This window comes from Lytechinus variegatus, chromosome 6 (assembly GCF_018143015.1).
Source record: "Lytechinus variegatus isolate NC3 chromosome 6, Lvar_3.0, whole genome shotgun sequence".
NCBI classification, from domain to species: Eukaryota; Metazoa; Echinodermata; class Echinoidea; order Temnopleuroida; family Toxopneustidae; genus Lytechinus; species Lytechinus variegatus.
In genome coordinates, this window is record NC_054745.1 from 12,636,042 (window position 1) to 12,658,245 (window position 22,204).

General features: G+C 36.9%; 1 protein-coding gene across 13 annotated transcripts in view; it reads right to left on the reverse strand.

The window, feature by feature from the left end:
* Positions 1 to 22,204, reverse strand: part of LOC121417020 (rho GTPase-activating protein 35-like) — a 155,492-nt gene that overhangs the window by 93,148 nt on the left and 40,140 nt on the right. For all 13 annotated transcript variants that reach the window (XM_041610572.1, XM_041610559.1, XM_041610566.1 and 10 more), the window contains exons 3-11: positions 19,238 to 20,099; positions 18,600 to 18,785; positions 16,217 to 16,707; positions 12,805 to 12,965; positions 7,026 to 7,241; positions 5,092 to 5,391; positions 2,698 to 2,850; positions 1,550 to 1,655; positions 549 to 590 (exon numbers count right to left, since the gene is read on the reverse strand). In XM_041610572.1, coding sequence (XP_041466506.1) covers positions 549 to 590; positions 1,550 to 1,655; positions 2,698 to 2,850; positions 5,092 to 5,391; positions 7,026 to 7,241; positions 12,805 to 12,965; positions 16,217 to 16,707; positions 18,600 to 18,785; positions 19,238 to 19,454 — 1,872 coding nt within the window. In that variant the 5' untranslated portion in view covers positions 19,455 to 20,099. The remainder of the gene's footprint in view (positions 1 to 548; positions 591 to 1,549; positions 1,656 to 2,697; positions 2,851 to 5,091; positions 5,392 to 7,025; positions 7,242 to 12,804; positions 12,966 to 16,216; positions 16,708 to 18,599; positions 18,786 to 19,237; positions 20,100 to 22,204) is intronic.

Genomic DNA, 22,204 nt, shown 5'->3' on the forward strand with positions numbered 1-22,204 from the left:
TTGCAAAGACACAATAGAATATCTTGTATCTTTTACCATCCATAATTTCCCTTTATTCCCTGACATTCAAAATAGGACAAACAAAAACAAGTGAAATATTTGTGTGTGCAGTGCGTGTGCCTCACAGCAAACTTGAATTAAATTTTTTGATCTTGGTGATCCAGAAAAAACAAAAAATAAACTAATTTTTTGAAAATAATAAGATATATATGCAACAAATCACAAAAACACACACTGTTTATTTCCTATATTAATATTATCAATTATGAGTTTCCATTGAATATTTATTCCAATCATAATTCAACCATTGAATATAATGAGGTATATATCCCATATAATCTGTCAATTATTGAATTATTCAAATTATTATTTAAATGAAATTGTTAAAGAATATTATCATGGAAAATAAATGAATAATGTGGAATTATGAGTAAATTCATCAAAAGATAGCATAATCAGTCAGTTTATACCATGACATTTGATAGAATATTGGTGAATATTAATGAGATCTGTTAGCAAATTCTTGAGGGTGTGCATCATACGCGTACCTGGGAAAGGTTTCTTCCACTGCCCTGTTTAGCCTGTGAATTCTACAAAAGGCATGCAAGGGTTCAGTATTTCAATAAAGTTTAGAAAAACCAGAAAAGATTGCAATACAGATAAATATTTGTTAAGAACAAGAAACACTGTATCTTTATAAAGAAAAATGAATGAAATAAAACAAAAAACAACTGATCTGTTTGAACAAAAATTTGGTTGAAGGAATAAAGATATATAAATGTAGTTACCTTTCTTTATTTGAATTTTTATTATTTTCATATCCCCCTCCCCCCGGGGGTGGGGGTTAGGGTTAATTACATTTACTAAATAATTAGTTAAGTTATATATCCTCTCTTATTCAAGTTCCCTATCTAGAAGTGATTGATCCTATCTAAAGGGGAAGATTATCCTATTTAATATAGGTTTATTGCTGCAATATAATTTCACTCAACAAAACATTTACATACAACCTACATGAGTTTTGTATCCCAAGGAGTTGTATCATTTGAAATTGATTCATTTGAAAAATACCAAAATACAGTATACATATATTTTTTTAAAGGCTCTTCAGATTTTGTCTACATGGAGCTTTTGATCACGATGCAATTTCAGATTCCAAATCTCTCAAAAATCAAAGCTTCATTTAAACATTACATTTGTCAGTTATTCCTGCAAGATTTCACTTGGATATTTTCGCTTCATATGATTCAGTCTCGGTCCCTGTTGCATTAAACTTACAATTATGGTAACTTTGTCATGCAATAGTAACTTGCATGGAATCCTTGATTTTGATTGGCCGTTAATCATCGTAACCATGGTAGTTACCAGTGGATGGCAAAGTTACCATAATAGTACCTTTTATGCAACGGGGCCCAGGTGACCTTTCATTTTTCTCACAAGTTAGAAACGAACATTCCATAGTACACTAGGTTTTTTTTAACAAAAGTTTTATTACCACGTAGGGTGCAAACATATACATTGCCTATACTGTTAATGTGCAGTCCCATACCTTGATTTCTGTGTCTAGCTCATCAGCTAATCCATCTTCGCCTATTACCACTATATTGAGTCGGTTACTTGAGTCATCCCACGTGCCCAGTTCTTTGATTGGTGACCTGCGAAGAAAAATATACATGGTTGAAGATCTCTGGGCTCGATTGCACGAAAGGGTCTTTGCAAGGACCGTCTTTCGTGTCGCCCATCTTTTATGATGCGCCATGTGAATGCATTTTAAATAAATTACCTGCAAACATATTTCATTCGTCCGTTAAAATAAAAAATATATTTGTTTATAAAATGATGTGATATATCATGAAATTGTATAAAATTTGATTTAAAAGCAAGCTAACGAATCTTATTCTTCATCATAAATTTCAGAAACACCCCGCTTATTGCGTATCATAAAAGATGGGCGACACGAAAGACGGTCCTTGGACAGACCCTTTCGTGCAATCGGCCCCTGGTTCCTTTGAGATGACCTTAAAGCAGATACGAACCAATAGCGACATCTCGAGTCCTCAACTACTCATACGTGGCGGGTGTTTCATAAAGCTGTTCGTAAGTTAAGAGCGACTTTAAGAACGACTGGTGATCCTTTCTTGTGGTAAATGATATATTCACTGGCCATGGTTAAGCGCATAAGAAAGCATCACCAGTCGTTCTTAAAGTAGCTCTTATCTTACGAACAGCTTTATGAAACAGCCACCAAGTATGAGTAGTTGAGGACCCGGGGCCAGTTTCCTGACCCATAATGCTAGTGCAGTCGAGTAGTATAGACCTTGAATGATAACATGCTAATCATCTACTTTATACTGCAATACACAATTACTTTTCCTCTCAAATCATTTTAGTTTCTCTCTCAAATCATTTTAGTTTTTCTCTACAAATAAAATTTTAGGTCAATTTATTCTCTGTAGTATTAATAGTAGATATCTGAAAACATGTATTTTAAGACTATGTATTTTTAACACACTGCCAATGAGAGACCACATTCAGTTCACTTCCCCCTTTAAAGCGGAGACTAATATTTAACGCTATATTAAAGGCAGCTTAAATTGAAAGGATTGGGTCAGTATTTCCTAACACTCCTTAAAATAATGAGACTTATATTTAAAGCTATATTAAGGAGTCTTCAAATGAAAGTTGAAATAATCTCACTTTTGTACTGTTCGTTCTATACAGGATTGCGTTAGTTTTTCCATACACTTTTCCCCATAGTAGCAGCTGTCTGTGGTAGGATTATGTACAAAAGCAAGCTGCTTTATCAACATGATATATCGCTCGAGACTCATCTCCGATAGCTTCTGCCACCTGGAAGAGAAAGGGAGAAAAATTGATGAAGTTTGATATTAATAATATTCACATAGGAGTAGTGCCGAAAATTTACAAATCATAATTTCCTCCTATTAAAGCCTCTTTATTTACTATTGTCCACGGCAGACAGCATTTGCATGTTAATGAGTCAGAGAGAAGAGGATCGAGGGTATTTGAATTGCAGTTCATCGTGATTTAGCCAGGTGATTTGAACCAGAATAGCCTGGTGTTTAAGTCGTTGCCCGGAAAGCAGTAGATGGCAGGTTCTAATACAACTGGTTCCAATTTTTTCTGACTTATGATTTTCATTACAGATCGAGCATGCAATCTCAAACACTTAGGAGTAATGCCGAAAATTTGTTTACAAAATAATATGCCGCTTTTATATGGCGCTTAATAAATCAGAACATGTCTAAGCGCTTCCAGATATATTTACATCAGATTCAATTAGTCATTCCCTCACACAAATCAAAATGTGTGCACTTCCTCCACTCCCTGGAGTGTATTCCAGTCAGCCGCCGGTGAGGCACACGTAGTACTGGACAAGCTACAATCAGTTCTGGCTACACTGAGTTTCATATCCTACACAAGACCCTCGGCTTACAAGCTGAAAATCTCAACCACTACACCACGGCTCTTCCATAGTTCACAAGAAAAGCAGTTTAACTACTTATAAATTTCATATTGTCTACAATAATTTCAAAGTGAAAGCAATAAAGGACACATTCTCGTGAGTAATCAGTTTTCATGTATTGATAACAAGTGGAATGCCTCTGGCCGTCTCACCTGCATCATGCGGTTCAATATAGCAGCAGTGCTGACTTTGAATACTACTCTAACTCGCACAAGATGTTCAGTGATACATGGTTACTCTTATGTCCACTTTTTATGAACGAGACCAATAAACTTACAGAGATATGATGGTTATTCAACAAAAAACCTCAACATGGCCAAAGTTCATTGACCTTACATGACCTTTGACCTTGATCATGTGACCTGAAACTCGCACAGGATGTTCAGTGATACTTGATTACTCTTATGTCCAAGTTTCATGAATCAGATCCATAAACTTTTAAAGTTATGATGGTAATTTAACAGATACACCCAATTCGGCCAAAGTTCATTGACCTTTGACCTTGGTCATGTGACCTGAAATGCACACAGGATGTTCAGTGATACTTGATTACTCTAATGTCCAAGTTTAATGAACTAGACCAATAAACATTCAAAGTTATGATGGTAATTCAACAGATACCCCCAATTCGGCCAAAGTTCATTGACCCTAAATGACCTTTGACCTTAATCATGAGACCTGAAACTTGCACAAAATGTTCAGTGATGCTTGATTACTATTATGTCCAAGTTTCATGAACTAGGTCCATATATTTTCTAAGTTATGATGACATTTCAAAAACTTAACCTCAGGTTAAGATTTCGATGTTGATTCCTCCAACATGGTCTAAGTTCATTGACCCTAAATGACCTTTGACCTTGGTCATGTGACATGAAACTCTAATAGGATGTTCAGTAATACTTGATTAACCTTGTGGCCAAGTTTCATGAACTAGGTCCATATACTTTCTAAGTTTTGATGTCATTTCAAAAACTTAACCTCAGGTTAAGATTTGATGTTGACGCCGTCACCGTCGGAAAAGCGGCGCCTATAGTCTCACTCTGCTTCGCAGGTGAGACAAAAATTGGTGAATCAAAAGATTGATTTAGTCCCTCACTGTGGACAAACGACTTATTAATTGCTTGGTCAGCTCAGAAACGCAAGACGGAACTGCTGCTCTGGTTCACCAATATTCGACAAAGACCTTTCAGCTGTACTTTGTCATTTGACAGGTATTTTGCAATACATTTACTGGTCCGTATTCTGAACACGGGTTTAACTTAGACCATGGTCTAACTCTGTGCTAAAATTATGGGAAGCCAAAAGTGTCAACATTTTTATTAAGTTGTATGCTTCTTATGTTTACTGTGCTCTTTCCTGATTCATAGATGGTAGAGACAATCATCTATTTATACTGAATGATTTAAGAGCCAAATGAGCTGAAATATGATATCTCTGCTGTTAGGGGTTTATGTAACAATTGGCCATCCATACTTAAACCACAACTTTAAACCTGAGTTTACATTAAACCAGACTTCAGAATACGGGCCCATGTCCTTGAATCCTCCATACGACGTGAATTCAAAACTCCATACTATTAATTAAGATTCAAAGCAATATCTCACCTAGGTTCATGCTCCAGTTGTTTGACCAATTTCTCCACCTCTCTGCTTGGTTTTTGCGTGATATCCACACCCGCAAGCAGAGCATATTTCTCCATGAGTAGCTCAATAAAGTCAGACTGTGCCCTCGCCTGAATGTCCTCTTGATGTACATTATAAATGGCTATCTTTGTGCTTTCGTCCAGCTCCTTGTAGCTTTCGTGGTTGGAGATTGCTTCCATGACAACGTCTTCATCCATGGAACGGAAAGGGAGGACGATGTTTGGGAGAGATTCCAGGAGCTTCTTGAATTCCGCTTTCATTCTAAAACGAGATGGCATGGGGAAAGATGATCAATGAATAAAAACAGAGGTTTTGTGGTACATCGTGTATGTTTTATCCAAGGGAACATGTTTGATGCCAGTAAAGACCATTATACCGTGCGTCCCAGAATAAACGAAACCGAGATTTAGCGATCATTTATCATAACTTAATCATAAATAGAATAGACAAATGACCTACCAATTTAAAGCTTAGAATCTCCTCTTTCATCTGATATTACTTAGGTTATTTCTTATTCACGCATGAGCGAGCAAAAACAATTTGAAGAAAGGATACCGAAAACTCATTTGGCGGGGGTTATCTGGGTTTCAAAAAGAAAACCACATTTCTGAAAAGTTCAATATCTGCTCTTTAATTTGGTACCAAAATTACAAAAAATGGTCAAGAAATAAAAAAGTTCTGTTCATTTGAAATAAGGCTTGTATTTCCATAATTTCATGAGATAAACGTGTTTTCACCGGTTTCCCACAGAAGCTTTCGATGGTGAACAAAAGATTTAATGCATGGCTGATCGTCAACAAAACAGAGTGTCGAGAGAGTTTGAAAGCCATCCTGGAGAACCTCTTCATTTTATGAAATTATTGAAATTCAAGCCTTATTTCAAATGACCAGAACTTTGTTATTTCGTGACCATTTTCTGTAATTTAGGTATCAAATTAAAGAGGAGATATTGAACTTTTCAAAAATGTGGGTTTCTTTTTGAAACGCAGATACCCCCCGCCAAATGAGATTTTGATATCCTTTCTTCAAATTGCATTTGCTCACTCATGCGTGAATGAGAAATAATCTAAGTAATATCAGATGAAAGAGGAGATTCTAAGCTTTAAATTGGTAGGTCATTTGGCTATTTTATTTATGATTAAGTAATGATAAATGATCGCTAAATCTCGGTTTCGTTTTTTCTGGGACGCACTGTATACAAACTTGTTTTGGCAAGTTTGTTCTTGTCATCTTTAGCAGAATAATAATAGGCATTTATTTAGAGCCATCTATCTAGAAATAATCTATTCCACGTCACATTGTTGTAATTATTATTACCCCGGATTTAGCTTGAGCTGCCTTTCAGCGCTTTTCAGAATGAAAGAAAAGGTCTATCTTCCTATAGACATTTTTTACCCCTTGGACTCATCTCAATTTCCCCAGAGCACTCAGTTCACGTTCCCCAAAACACTCAATCTACTTTCTCCCTAATGCACAATTACCCCTAGCAGACACCACTCCTTCCCCTTAACACGTATTTCCCCCTAAGACTCATCTCTCTTTCCTCTTCGCAGCATTGAGCCTATTGACGTGATCCTGGAAGCAATTCTTACACTCCATCTCGTTGCCTTCCAGGAGGTCTTACAGGATGTGGAGCTCATCCGTATCAATGTATTCGCACCTCCTCGCACTCATCTCTGTTTCCCCCAAACACGCATTTCCCCCTAAGACTTACCTCTCTTTCCTCTTTGCAGCATTGAGCCTATTGACGTGATCCTGGAAGCAATTCTCACACTCCACTCCGTAGCCTTCGAGGAGGTCGTAACGGATGCGGAGCTCGTCCGTATCGATGTATTCCCTCCCTCCTCGCACTCATCTCTGTTTCCCCCAAACATGCATTTCCCCCTAAGACTTACCTCTCTTTCCTCTTCGCAGCATTGAGCCTATTGACGTGATCCTGGAAGCAATTCTCACACTCCACTTCGTAGCCTTCGAGAAGGTCGTAAGGGATGCGGAGCTCGTCCGTATCGATGTATTCGCTCTCCCTCCAGGTCTGATCTTGGGGTAGGATGATGAACCACTCGTCAAAGTGGGCCATCTGAGGCAGTAGCATACGACACTCGGTCCAGTCCCTGACAGAGAGAGAGGGAGACAGACAGACAGACAGTGAAAGAGTAGTGGAGACAGAGAGAAGATGAAAATGATACAGAGAGAGGAGGACAGAGAATGATAGATGAGAGAGTGGTGAAGACACAAAACATAATGAGAGACAGATGAACAGAGACAAAGAGAGACAATGAGAGAAAGAGACGAAGAAGAGAAAAGATACAGTTAAAATAGTATCAGCTATGTGATCAAATACCAGATTTTAAATCTATGTATCAAGGGAAAAATTGTTCTTATATCAAATGCGCTCTTTTGTGATGTTTTAAGAAAAGTGAGGAAAACTAATTAAGGTTCCTAGAAAATTATGAATGAATAATATGACAATTGAGTTGATGAACAAAGCCTGTTCTGCTACACATTTACAAATGTATGTAACAGTTGGCTTTCCATTACCCAATAGACCGGAGCCCATCTTACAAAGAGTTACAATTGATCCTATCACCATCAACTCTATGGAAATCCATCAATAACATATTTTCTTTATACAGGATATTTGCACAATGTCCTTTATAAACAAAGAGAAGCATACTAAATTCTCAAACAAATCATGTACATGTATGTATGAATAATATACATCATATCTAGAAAATATTATGAACGTGCATTTCAGATGTTGATGTTGCTGGCTTTCCATAGTTGTGGTTGATCAGATCAATGGTAACCCTTTGTAAGACGGGGCCCAGAGTTTAAAAAAAAAACAAGTTCAGAATACGAGCCAAAGAATACAATCTGACAAGGAAATTGAAGACAAACTAAACAGGAACCAGAAGTCATTATTTCAAGCATCGCGATTGGCCAATATGCATCACATGACATCCAAATTTTTTGTGCACTGCACTGCAGCACACAAGGTGCGCAACGAAAATTGACACTGCACGCTCAAGCAGAGTAGTGCGGTAGAAGTTCCGGAAGAAGTCCAATAAAACTACTGTAACTTTTTAGGACTTTGTTTTTTGTGTTGCTATTTCATAAAACAAATAATGCACTTGGTCTGTCATGCGTAAAAGTAAATGCAGAGAAAGCTTGGTTTCTTCAGATGGTGCACACTGGGCACTCGCCGCCACAGTGCCGCACCTATCTAAAGAATCCTCGCGTGCTCTGCATTTCCACTCACGCACTCGGCTGCATGCATTATTTGTATAATATTGTTTTTAAATATTGTCTCAAAATGAACTTTATTTAAATTGTGAAATGCTTGAAAGTCTGCATGGTGATAAGAACAATTGCACAAAAAAAAAAGATTGTGTATAGTTTTGGTAAATCCACCAAAATGCACCTATCACTATTCAAATTCATTGCTAGCTAATATGAATGGATATGCCCTATAACAGTTATGATGTGGAGGATATGAACTGAAAATGTGTTTTACAGGATAAATTTTGCAATTTTACATGGAAATTTAACTTGATCGGGTCACCCGATCAAATTAAAATATCAGTGTGTTTTTGTCTTTCAATCAAATCCTATTCCAAATCATGGAATGGGCTGAAACTTTCAAGATATGTTATGTCTGTAACTTTTGGATATCTAATCACTAAATTTATAAGATAAGTGCTTGAATGCCCATTTTTTAAATTTAAAACAAGCATCGCCGAGAGAGGGCGCTATATATCCAAGATTTGAATACTTGAAATTTTCTCAGAGAAGTGCAGTTGGAAAAATATCTAACGGTCTCTACGCTTCAGTAAGACTGTCATATTAGATGATATTCGATTATCAATCACATTATTGACCCTTTACCAAAGCTATACACAGGCTTTAACGGTACACACCATGGGTCCTTCTTACAAACAGCTGTGATTGATACGAACAATCGCAACTATGGAAAGCAAGCAAAGTCAACATGTATGAAATGCATTATCCATTCATCGTTCAATTTTGGATCCACTTTTATGTCCATTGCACGCGCGCACCGAGACTGCAGCTGCAGGCACCAGCAGTGCGCATGTTGTAATGACGTAACAATCAAGAGACCAAACGCGCACTGCACAAGCATGTTTTGCATACATGTAGAGATTCATAAATTTAATATGAAAAAAAAATCAATTTGGAGGTGTCATATAAACCAAATAATGATTTTTTTTTCATTCATGCAATGGACAGAATACCTCATTTAGTGAAAGGTGGAATAATGATCCATTCAACTCAGCTACGCCGCGTTGAATGGATCATTTCATCTTTCACCTCATGAAGTATTCTGTCCATTGCACTCATAAACATTTATATTTGTATATTACATCCTTAGTTATAGGAAAAAAGCTATAGCTGACAAGGAAGTGTACGTTCACACTGTGTAAAAACAATCTTACAGTTTTGTTTTAAAGACAATTTGTCCTGGTGTAAACATCAGTCAAGAGTGGATTTCCTACCTAAGTGTTTTCAGGTCTCAAGATGATATTAAAGTGGTATGTAAACTGATATTTGAGTATTACACTTCCTCATAGAAAAATGATGAAATAATCAATTATAGAAGTTAAAAGTCAGGTGGGTGATTAATGGCATGATATCATATAGTCAATTGGTTTTAAAGATAAAATAGGTTCTTGGTCCCATTCTATATAGGCTTGATTATAATATGCATTTCTATATCAACGAACTTTACTCTCAGCCAATCAGAATGAATGATTTCAGTAGCTTTTAACTGTTACAGTTAAATTGTTTATTTAAAGGACAAGTCCACCCCAACAAAAACTTGATTTGAAAAAAAAGAGAAAAATTCAACAAGTATAGCACTGAAAATTTCATCAAAATCGGATGTAAAATAAAAAAGTTATGGCATTTTAAAGTTTTGCTTATTTTCAACAAAATAGTTGTATGAACGAGCCAGTTACATCCAAATGAGAGAGTTGATGACATCACTCACTATTTTTGTATTTTATCACATGAAATATGAAATATTTTTATTTTCTTGTCATTGTCATGTGAAACGAAGTTTCATTCCTCCCTGTACACGTGGAATTCCATTATTTTAACATTTTGTGCTTCAGGCAATGAGGTCCTAATCATCAAATTCGTAAGATTGAAATATTGTATAATTCAAACAATAATAAACAAAAGAAATAGTGAGTGACATCATCGACTCTCTCATTTGGATGTAACTGGCTCGTTCATATAACTATTTTTGTTGAAAATAAGCAAAACTTTGACATGTCATAACTTTCTTATTTTACATCCAATTTTGATGAAATTTTCAGTGTTGCGCTTGTTGGATTTTTCTCTTTTTATTCCAATCAAGTTTTTGTTGGGGTGGACTTGTCCTTTAAATAATTTTATGAAAAAGATGGATTTGTGTAGGAAATTGTCTCAAAGTGGTCTGTAGCAAAGACTGCAAAGTGGTTGGGATATGCTGAAATTAACATGGACTAGTAATATTAAAAGAGTAAGTGAGGGACTACAGGTACATGTACACTAGAGACTCATTCATTATTCTTCAGTTCCACATGTGCAATTTTATTGATGCTTTTTTGAGATTGCAAAGAAATCAAAGAAACCGAAATCAATAATGATTAGTTTTTCAGACCTTTATAATATTTGAACATCTATGAAGTTATATGTGTGAAAAATCAATGAACTAATATGAGACACATTTTATTTTTTACATTTCATCCATCAACATGCCAACACAATACTAATATGCAAAGTTCATTGACATGAATTGTGTTTTTATTTTCATGCGTTTTGTCACTCTTTTTTAATAATTCAAGTATTTGGGCATAAAAAAAATGTGTTTTCTGTGAAATTCTGGAAAATCCATAGTCTGAATGAATTTTTTTTTAAATTTCTGTTAGCTTTGCGTAACTGGGGACACAAGATTTCATATAAAAATATTCAATCCAAAAATAAAGCAATGTACAGGGGCTTTCTTGCAAATTATATGCAAATAAAACTCAACACCCCTACATATTATAATGGAATGATCTCCTCTACACAGCAACTGGTTCACAAGCAGGCATAGTCCATTAAGACTATAGGGAGGAGGAGAGTCCCCCCCCCCCCACTAAAATTTAGCTAAATATCCCTACAATTCTAATGGAATGGTCTCCTCTACACTGGAACTGCTTAAAAAGCAGGCATATTCCATTGTGACTCAAGGGAGAAGGGGAATTACCCTCATCAGAATAACAACCCTTCACCCCACACAATGTATTTTCCCACCAAGGTCATGTTTCTAGATTACAATAAAAACAAGCACTTGTCTCCAAAAAGCTATATTTCATTTTGAACATTTTTTTTCCAGGAACTCTTCTTTCTCCCAAAACTATCTTTCTATAAAACACAAATAAAGTTGAGACTCTTCAAAACATAAATCCAAATCTTAACTCCTTGTTTCACTTTCGTGCATGATTGATTTACTGCCCAGGAGCAATGAAGTGGTTTTATGGTCAATAAAAACTAATGAACTATAAATGTTAATATCATATTGCTCACTTTCAGGAAATGTCTGACTTCATGATAAATCGTAACCGTATCACTATCGACCGCATTCACAGTGATTTGACAGTTTAAAAGGTGTTAATTTGGTATACAATTATCTGAAGGGGTTTTGTGGTGTAGTATGGAAAGGGTAGTGGTTTTTTATGTCAAATAATCCTTCCATGCTTTTGTTGAGACCCAACCATCCTAAACCCAGCACTCTGCATCTCATGGTGCCTCTTCTTTGGCGAGTGTGTTGTCTGCGCTGGAGCAGCGCAGAACATTGGCCATGACGTCATCATCTAGGACAAATCCGATCAGCTGAAATTAGCAAAATCGCAGAGACATCGCAGCAAGATCTGACAAGTCAAATGTCAGAGATTCGTTCTGCGATCCTACTGCAACATAGCAGATCACAGTTACAGCACGTTGTAGGTTGGCACACACTCTAATTTTGTTGAATTGGATTTTGGTGCAATCGCGTTGCATCGTGTTTAAGATGACCACAACTTCAAAAATTTCTGTGGGTATGAAGAGGGCCGAATAAACCAATCTTCGCCAAAAAAGTCTGTTGCAGTGTGGGCAAACAAGAGGCGGCATTGGGGCAGGCACAGCAATGGTGCTTGCTCCGTCTTTCGACACTGGTGTTTTTGTGATTTCTTGTAGCCAGATCCACCCGCCCCAACCTTGGTGCGCCAGGCAGAACGGTCCTTGGGTAATTCTTCCCAGGTGTCAGGGTTTATGCCACAGCACTTCAGGGAAACTTTTAGAGAGTCTGTAAGTGCTTGGAGAAAGGTACATGTTGTGGATTACAGCAAGGATTAGTGGGGTTTTGTAGTGGTTTTTGTTCAAACACGACATTGCATCCTGTCATTAACTTATCCACCAGGGGCCCGTTTTCATAAAGGACTTGCAACTGTTGTAACTTTGCCATTATGGCAACTACCATGGTAACAGAGCTCAGCAGCCAATCAGAATCAAGGTTTCCATGGTAGTTACCATAACGGCAAAGTTACAACAGTTGCAAGTCTTTTTAATATGAAACAGGCCCTAGATTCTTGCAACTGCTTCAAAATTGGACATATTCCATTGCTGCTGTGGGGGGAGTAAGCTTACCTTCCACTGATGGAGTTTAAATCTGGGAATATAGTCTCCAGCGCATCTGGAAGCCTTCCTAGGTAGAGTTTCATCTTATTCTGCTGGTGGTTTTGGCGAAGACGTTGCGTGTGCCGAGTGAAGTAGTTCTTTGCGTTCTTTGTGCCAATTAGTTCAACAACCTGAATTTTGGTGAAGAGAAAATACGTAATTTCATAAATTAGTTATTGCTAGTTATTTTACAATTAACACAATAATTGTGGATCGATATGACAAAGACGAGTGAAAAACGGTTCTTAGCCACATGGGCTGAAGCTTTTGTAGAAACTTAATTGTATGCATCTGTCAATAGAACAGTGCAATTTACAGTGAATATTACAGAAAATAAGAAATTGGAAGAAAAAAAAGAAAAGGAGATGGGAGGAGAGGAGTGGAGTGGAAGAGGTAGAGGAGCAGAAGACAAAAGAAGGAAGAAAAAGATGAATTGAAAGAAGGAAAAAGAAGACAAAGAGGAAGAAGAAGAAGGAGATTAGGGAGAAGAAGAAGAAGATATAATGCACATACCATGATACTATTTTTATCAATGGTGAGATTTTGTAATGTGAGAGTTTAATTCCTGTCAGAAATTGACATTTTTTTTTTGCTGGTACATATGTCATCTAATCGGTCTGATAATTCACGACCCAGAAAGTACACTCATCTATCATGTTACAGTATTGTAAATGATATGAATGAAATTATACAATACCCTGCGGTGAACTTATATTGATATGATCGGATATAGAATTCTAAGAACAATAATATAAGACATCGGGTTTCCTTTTCAAAGAACAATAACATCGGACATAACAATGGTACTATCAATGAATAATTAAAGCACTCTGGCTAGGTACATGTATTCATGGTCTGGACCCACTATTGTCACAAAGTTTTGAGATTTAACGGATTGCTAATTTTTACGATCGATTTATATCGGATGGCTGATTTTTATGTTTGATCAATTGCATTGATCATCATGTTACACACACCATGGGGGGTGTTTCACAAAGATTTTAGTATGACTTCTTAAGCCACACTTAAATGCCAACGCGTACATGATATGCAACACGCCATCTTATTGATACGCAGTTGTGCGCGTCCTCATGACACGAGCTGACCGATACGGTCAAGCCTATCATACCGCCTGCAACTCGGTATTTAAGTGCGACTATAAGTCATATACATATACTTAAATCTTTGTGAAACACCCCCCCCCCCCCGGTGTTAATAAAGATGTTATAAAAGATGTTGTAAAAATGAATTAGCATTGGGTTCCCAACTTAAATTCAATTATCCTTTGTTCAATTATGTTTCACCATCAGTGATCATCCACATTGTACCCCCGGTGGGGTCACTCACCCACAGAGGGGGACGCGTATGACCGTTACCACAAATGCAAGTGACCCCCTATTTCAGTCGATTTCAAGGACATTTTGTGAAATTTACCCCCCTATTTTCATGCAAAACAAGGACAAAATTGCGGTAAAATGGTACCTTGAAACACCCCTAATTATAAGATTGTAAGGACACTTTTGCCCATTTCGCAAATTTACCCCTATTTACCACATTTAAAGGACAGGGCATTTATACCCTTTCCTCATTAGGGGAAATTGCAACACAGGCATCAGAGTGCTCAGTCCTTATAGATGACCAAGATCAATGTCATACTGATACAGTAATCCAAAAGAACTTTTATTTTTCTTGAAAATGAAGAAAAGTATACTTCTTTGTAAAAATAAATGTAGAGTTGTCCACATAAAGATACAGAGCATGATCAGTTAGGAGCATTTTGTCAGACCATGACCAAATACAATTGAACCTTGTTATAATGAGGTCTTTGGGACCAGAGAAATTACCTCTTTATATCGAAACATTGTTCTCCATTTTGTTCTCATAATGATGACATTAATATGAGCGCGCCCTCAGCGGCCGGTGTATCGGCGACGGATTTTACTTCCCGTGATCGGGGCTCCCCCTTTTCCTGACCCCTATTTCCATCAGATCGAGGACGGAAAGCACCTGGTGAGCACCCCTATTTTCACTACTTCGAGGAGTGTTCTGTCCGCGGACGTTCCATGAAATTGACCCCTTTTCCCGCGATTTTGGTAACGGTCATGCGGTCCCCAAGTCATATTGAGTGACCCCACCGGGACTGTACCTTTAACAATGGTTTTTGTAATAATTGCAAATATTTGTTTTTAATACACACAAAGTACATGTATGAAATATCTTAACTCTGTAAAGGGCATAGAGAGATTGCTGTCAACGATGCGCTTCATAAATCAACTTTCACTGCTACAGATGTACTATCATAAAAATGCAATAGGAAGAAGCTCATATAAGCTTACCCACTAACACAAAAGAACGTAAATATATGTACCTGTTAACTGCATATTAAAGTGCTTTGGGTGCCCGTTAATGTAAGTTTCATATTTGTGGTAAGTACCGAGTCTCACTTTTCAAATGCAGTTTTTTGTTATCATATCAGGGGACTGTTTCATAAAGCTGTTCATAAGTTAAGAGCGACTTTCAGAATGACTGGTGATCCTTTATTGTGGTAAATGATATTCACCATTGAAATGTTAATTGGTGATTATTTAACACGTAAGAAAGGATCACCAGTCGTGATAACAAAAGTGGTATTCTGGTTTAGTTTAGCTGGGTTAACTTAGACCACTCTTTTATGGAGTGCCAATTGTCGACTCATTCACCAATTAAAATCATTGTTAGCCTGGTACAAAAAGTTGTAAAAAAATGAATAATTGAGACGTGAAATGGGAAGAATATGAAAAAAAAACTTTAAGGAATTGAAAACTTTTTATTGTATTGAATATGGAAAAAAATAAAGCCGAGCATTCCATAGAAGTGTGTTTTAAAATTCTAGTTTAGACTCAGGTTAATTATCAGAATACCACCTGGAATATGTTTTTTGAACGGCATTTAAACATATTGACCCGTATTCTGAAGTCTCGTTTAAATATGTGGTTTAAGTATGGATGGCCAATAGTGGCAAAGATCTCTAACAGCAGAATTTCAATGTATCAGCTCCTTATTCTCTCAAATAATTCTTAACTGTTTCGGTAGAATAATTAAGATAGCTTTCTTCACCATTCACAAATTTTAACAAGAGCACAGTTAAACATAAGAAACATACAATGTAAGGACAATTTTGACATTTTTGGCTTTCCATAATTTTAACAGAGTTAGACCAGGGTCTATGTTAAACCTGACTTCAGAATACGGGCCATTGACTCAGCCCTAGAATTAAGCATAATCAAGGCATGAAACCCACAATTTCAAACCGATGATTCAAAACTTCCTCTGTCGATTTGGGGCCAATGAAACAAATCAGTGAATAGACTTTTAAATGTGCTGCTTAAAGAGTGTATCTAACCTTTCGAAAGACATCCCTATTCTGGTATTGTTTCTTTCTCGACGTCCACAGATCATGGTAGTTGGTCACCTCGAGTTTCAGCATCGATTCATACTCATCCACTGCCCGTGTGATCACCTTCTGCCGCTGTTCGTTGCCAGCTGTGAATGGCAGCTCCTTTGGCCCACCCCGCTTGTCGATCTTGCTCGCGATGGTCGCGAACGCCAGATCCACGTTGACTCCCTCCTGCGAAGACGTCTCGATGAGCGGGGCTTTGATCTTCATCGCGAAGGCCTTGGCGTCCCGCACGTACTGGTCCCAGGCCTCGTCGAACTTGGCCGCGACAACGACGACTGGTCGCTTCGCCTTGTGGAGTTGACTCTGGAGTTTTGTGAGCCATTCAATTTGTTTCTCGTGTCCGGGTGATCGTGAAACGTCGTAGATGATCAAGTATCCGTCCACAGGGAATTTTCCATCGGGGAGGATTTTTTGAGGGAAGTTAGTTTCATCACCTTCAAGGAAAGGAAGATTTATAAAGATCAAATTTGCTATTAGAAAAAGCCTTTTTTTTCTCTCTTTTGCTATTCTTCTGGAGATGCAATAGACCTTCATAAAAATAAACTTTGGGTAATAACAATTCGCCATGAAACCAGAAGTTTGCTTTAATTTCAAACAGTCAAAATCAAAATGAATAGTTAATAATCTATTGAAAATGTAGGTTAGAGAGTACAACACTAGAAAGACCAACTGTTTTACTTCCTTACTGAGGAACCTGACAATTAGAATCCATGATTTATTATGTCAATGGCACCATGACTTTGTTTCAACCTTGGTTTCCATATCCAAGAATGGATGGATGTTTCATAAAGCTGTTTGTAAGTTATGAGCAACTTTACAAACTACTTGTGATCCCTTCTTATAATCAAAACCAATTAGAATTTGCAGTATAAATCATTTACCACAAGAAAGGATCACCAATCATTGGCAAAGTCGCTCACAACTTACTAACAGCTTTATGCAACACCCACTTGTACAGGTTTATATCCAATTGGTCCAATGACAATTCGTCTAATTATCAACTCATCTACTATCATTTGGTCTATTGATCAGTTCGTCCACTTTCACATATGGTCTAATTGCCATTACATCCAATCACCATTTCATCTAATAATCAGTAGGTCCAATAGCCATTTAGTCCATAAACTAATTGGTATAAGAGGATAAGTGTTAATTGGGAGTTAAATGAATGAAAAGAAAATGGGTATTAGACCAACTGGTTATTAGACGAAGTGGTAATCGACGAACTGGTGATTAGACAAAGTAATTATTGGACCTAATGGTTATTGGACCAAATGGTTGTTAGACGAAATGTTGGACAGAATGGCATTAAACTTAATGAAGGTAGACTACGTGATGAGTAGAAGAGTTGGCAATAGACGAATCGGCAGTTTGCCCCTGTACTTGACCAACTTTAGAGGCATTGTGCCTTATTGTGCCTCCTTGTCCTTGACGACACATTCTGTGACTGTCTATCAGGGATGTAGTAAAGACCAGCCACAAGGTCACATTTTGCAGGCCTCAGGTCAATTCATGTGTATAAAGTCTATGGTGTCAGTGCCCAAAGCTTCAGGAACAAGATATAATGTTTAAAACACCAAATGTAAGTGCTTCAAGCTTAAACACTGAACTTCAAAACTTTAAAATTTTAAACACTGAGCTTGAGTGTTTGAAGCTTCAAACAACATCAAGTGTATCAAGCTTAAAACACCGAACCTTAATGTGCAGAATTGATAACCTGAACAAGAACATTTCAGTATTTTCAAGGCTGAAAAATCAGTATTTTGGTGAGGAAATTAGTATTTTCACAGGAATACCATAGGACAAGACAAAAACTGAAACTGAAGAAATCAGTATTTTGCATGAAACCATCAGTATTCTTCTCCATTTTCAGTACTAAATACGGAAAATCAGTACTACTTGGCAGGTCTGTTAATGTGTACTAAAGCTTTAATACAGAACTAAAAGTATTAAAGCTATAAACAACAACATCAAGTGTATCAAGCCTAAAACACCAAACCTAAATGTGTAATAAAGCTTTAACACAGAACTAAAAGTGTTTAAGCTATAAACAACAATATCAAGTGCATCAAGCTTAAAACACCAAACCTAAATGTGTAACAGAACTAAAAGTGTTTAAGCTAGAAACAACAATATCAAGTGTATCAAGCTTAAAACACCAAACCTGAGTGTGTATTAAAGCTGTACCAGAGAACTAAAAGTGTTTAAAGCTAGAAACAACATCAAGTGTATTAAGCTTAAAACACCAAAACTATAAAGTATGTAAAGCTTTAACACAGCACTAAAAGTGTTTAAAGCTTGAAGTCACCCAATGTATAACACTTACCCACTTGATCTTTGCATATATACATGACCTTTTCTGCCGATTGGAGCTTGGTTACCGCAGCCCTTTTATAGTACGGATGAGTGTTAGACCCTCTTAACGGTGAGAACGATGAATCGTCTATAAACTCAGTCTGTTCCACCACTCGGAAAGTCATGGTATCACCATCATACTTCTTTGTGCATTCTCCTATAAAAGACAATTGAAAAGACATCAAATGTAAGGATACAAAATTCAATTTTTTTTAAACAGTTTTTAATTATTTTTCATTTTAGGAGATACTATTGACATTTCTCTTGAGTACTATCAATCACACTTAAAATGAATTAAAAAGAAAGAAAACTAATGTGTATTTACTGAAAAATTTAAATAATCAAGAATAGAATAAAAATGTTGCTTTTTTTGCAAAATACACCAGTATGAACTCTAAATTGGCAATCTGATGAAAACTGTTCAAAAATAAAAGTTTAAAAATTCAAATTGACATTTTTTAAATTTGTAATCATTTTGACTCACAGTACATGTACATTTGTTTTTCAAAGTATGAAAATGAATACAAAAATTGATTTTTTCCAATTTGAGGAGCAAACAATGATTATTTTCAACCTAAGAATTAAAAAATAAAAGATTTATATTCTCACCCCAGTAGAGGAAGTGGTCGTTGTTCACGATGCGCCCGCTGAAATCGCTTGAACTGATGACGGAGATGTGGTCTGTGTAATACTTGTCCTGATGGGGATTCATGAAGCGGTTGCAGAGGCAAGATTTGCCGACTCCCGTAGCGCCACGCTCGGTCTCTGTCCCCGACATCCCGACCACGGCTATGTGGTAGATCTTCTCCGGTTTCTGGCGCGCCATTGTCCTCTTTTCGTTCTCGGCGGTTCTATCTCAGATGCTCTGCATCAAGGGTTGGTGTGGTATCGGGAAGAGTTTCACAACAACTTGAAGAACATAATTAGGGGTTCTCTCTGATCCTTTAGGTGTCCTAAATGTCTTCAGATGTCCTTAATGTCTTCAGGTGTCCTGAGGACTTCAGGTGTCCTAGATGTCCAGAGTGCACCTCCTCAAAGCGAACAAGGATATCTGTACTGAGGTTGTCTGATGGAAATACACTGCTATTTCAATCTGTACAGTACTCTCGGTGCAGAGGTATACAATATGTCTACAAGGTTTTTTTCAGGCGAAATGCAAGCGTAAACACTGAAACAACGCAGGATGTAGCACTCTAACAATCTATTTCTTGACGCTTGAAATGATACTGCCTATTCCTTCTATAAACTATTGTCAAGTCCATATAAGGAAGTCCGACTGAACACACAAAAGCACACCCTCCAGGAATATGTTCCAAGCCAAATTTGTAGTGCTAGTCGAGTAGCTCTACGTGATCATTTTCGCAGGTTACCAGAGATTGGATGGACGATGCACTCGCATAGGAATGTTGCCAATTTAAGGATGTGGAATAATCAAAGGATTTGCTTCTTCACCATGGAAAACTGGAACAATCTGGGTAAAAAAAAGAGAAAAAGAAAGATAATTACTATCAATAAATCCAGTATCAAATTTGCATTTAAATGTTTCTTTTTTTGTCATCTAATATTCAAAATAAGAAATCACATCTGTTCTTGCAAATTAATAAAAACTTTTTGAAGGATGTCAAGACCATATTTTGCAGTCACGATGCATACCGGTACATGTACATGACATTATGAGACCAGGGTACCGTAACACAAAGGTTAGCGATTGATCGTACACTTACTTTTTATGATTGATTGTACACTGTAGTCAATGTAATTAATCGTAGAAAATGTTTAACGATCAATTGCTAATCTTTGTGTTACGGGCCCCTGATAAAAATTGATGACTACGGTATACAAACGTGTCAAAATAAACTTTGAATCATTCTCGTGAAGACATACATGTAGAGTACTTGTTGAAGTGATGGGTTTAGATGATCTTTTCAGGATCAGAAACATGCCCATATTAAAAAGAATACATGATGTACCATAAAGTCTATAGAATAGAATTTATCATCCATCATAAACATTATCATTATTATTTGATTTGAATCAAGGACAGTGTGCCTCCACCCCTTCCCCCAAGAAAAAATAAATTTATCATTTTCTGCAAACAGTGCTTAAAATAATTTTCTTGCTATGTGTACAGTATTTGCAAACCACACTTTTCATTTTGGTTTCATAAAAACAAATGATGTAATTACCAACGCCCCTTTGTAAATTGGTTATCAAAACCTATTTTCAATGTAAACAATAATGATGAGTAATGATAATCCAATGTATGTAAAAGGCTGTGTTCTACATATAACTGTATTAAATCAATGTACATTGTTTGCTTAAAATAGCAAAAGCCTACACACTATTAAACATTTTTTCTCTTTCCTTCCTTCCTTCCTTGTTCGATTGAACAGACTTCTTCTTTACCATTTTCAACAAGTCTGCCTCAACTCCTGGTTCATGCTTGACTCTACACAGTTAAAAAAACTTTCATTCATTTATGCTTTTCAGATTAGCCCTGAACTGTTCCAAACCAAAAATACCCTTTATATTATCTTCTCTTTCTTAATGGAAGAGGAGGAGGAGGGAGTCAGACTGTCTTTCTCAACCCCACACTATTACCGAGATTCTTCACTCGAGTGTAAGGGTCTGAATGTGCAGCCTTTAATGCCTTGTGTGCTGAAGGCCCTCTCGCACAAGCTTTGTATGTGCTAGTCTTTGCGTGGAGACACACTTTTTTTATAAAAGTTTCAATCAGGGTCTGTGCCTGTAGACTAATAACTCAGTCACATTTCGATTTGCTCTACAGTGACTGTACTGCAAGTTGTAAACAGCTGTTTTATTCATTTTTATTCAAACCACGCATATGTAGCTGGTGCAAAAAATGTTAAAACGGCTGTCTTTGAATGGCCGTACAGCCGCCGTAGGGGAAATGTGACCAAGGTATAGAAACGCTCATGATGAATAATAATGGTGCAGGGTTGGGTCTGAAGTGGCAAGACTAGCAACCTCATTAAGTGAATGAATTGGCTTAGGGGTATAAACCCTTATCAGCCTTAGGAGCACATGTAAGATGACACCATCATATACATCAGTGTCACAGCAGATGGGTAACGCATTAATAACCTCCAAGATTGCTCCCTCCTCAAAAATAATAGCAAAATGGAAATCATATCGGAAAAATTCATCTTTAAGAGCGATCTCTGGTAGTTTTAGAAACGTCTATCAGAAATCTGCATCAATCTAGAATATTCTTTTACAAGGTGGGTGTTTCATAAAGCTGTTCATAAGTTCAGAGCGACTTTAAGAGTGACTGGTGAAATCACTATATTTTCAAACATCGTTTTATTAAATAGAAATACACAAATGTCAGATCCATACATTTTCTATCGTTTTACAGTGTGTCACCACTGAACCAAAAAAGTGTAATCTGAAATGTTTGTAATGAAAAGTAACTACATGTAGCACAAATATGAAATGTTTTGTCAAGTTTTGTTAAGATGTTTGGGGGAAAATGACGCCTAAAGTTTGTTTTAAGCTCCTGATGACAAAGCAATGTGATAAAGGGGCATGATATACTCATTTGTTTGATATCAA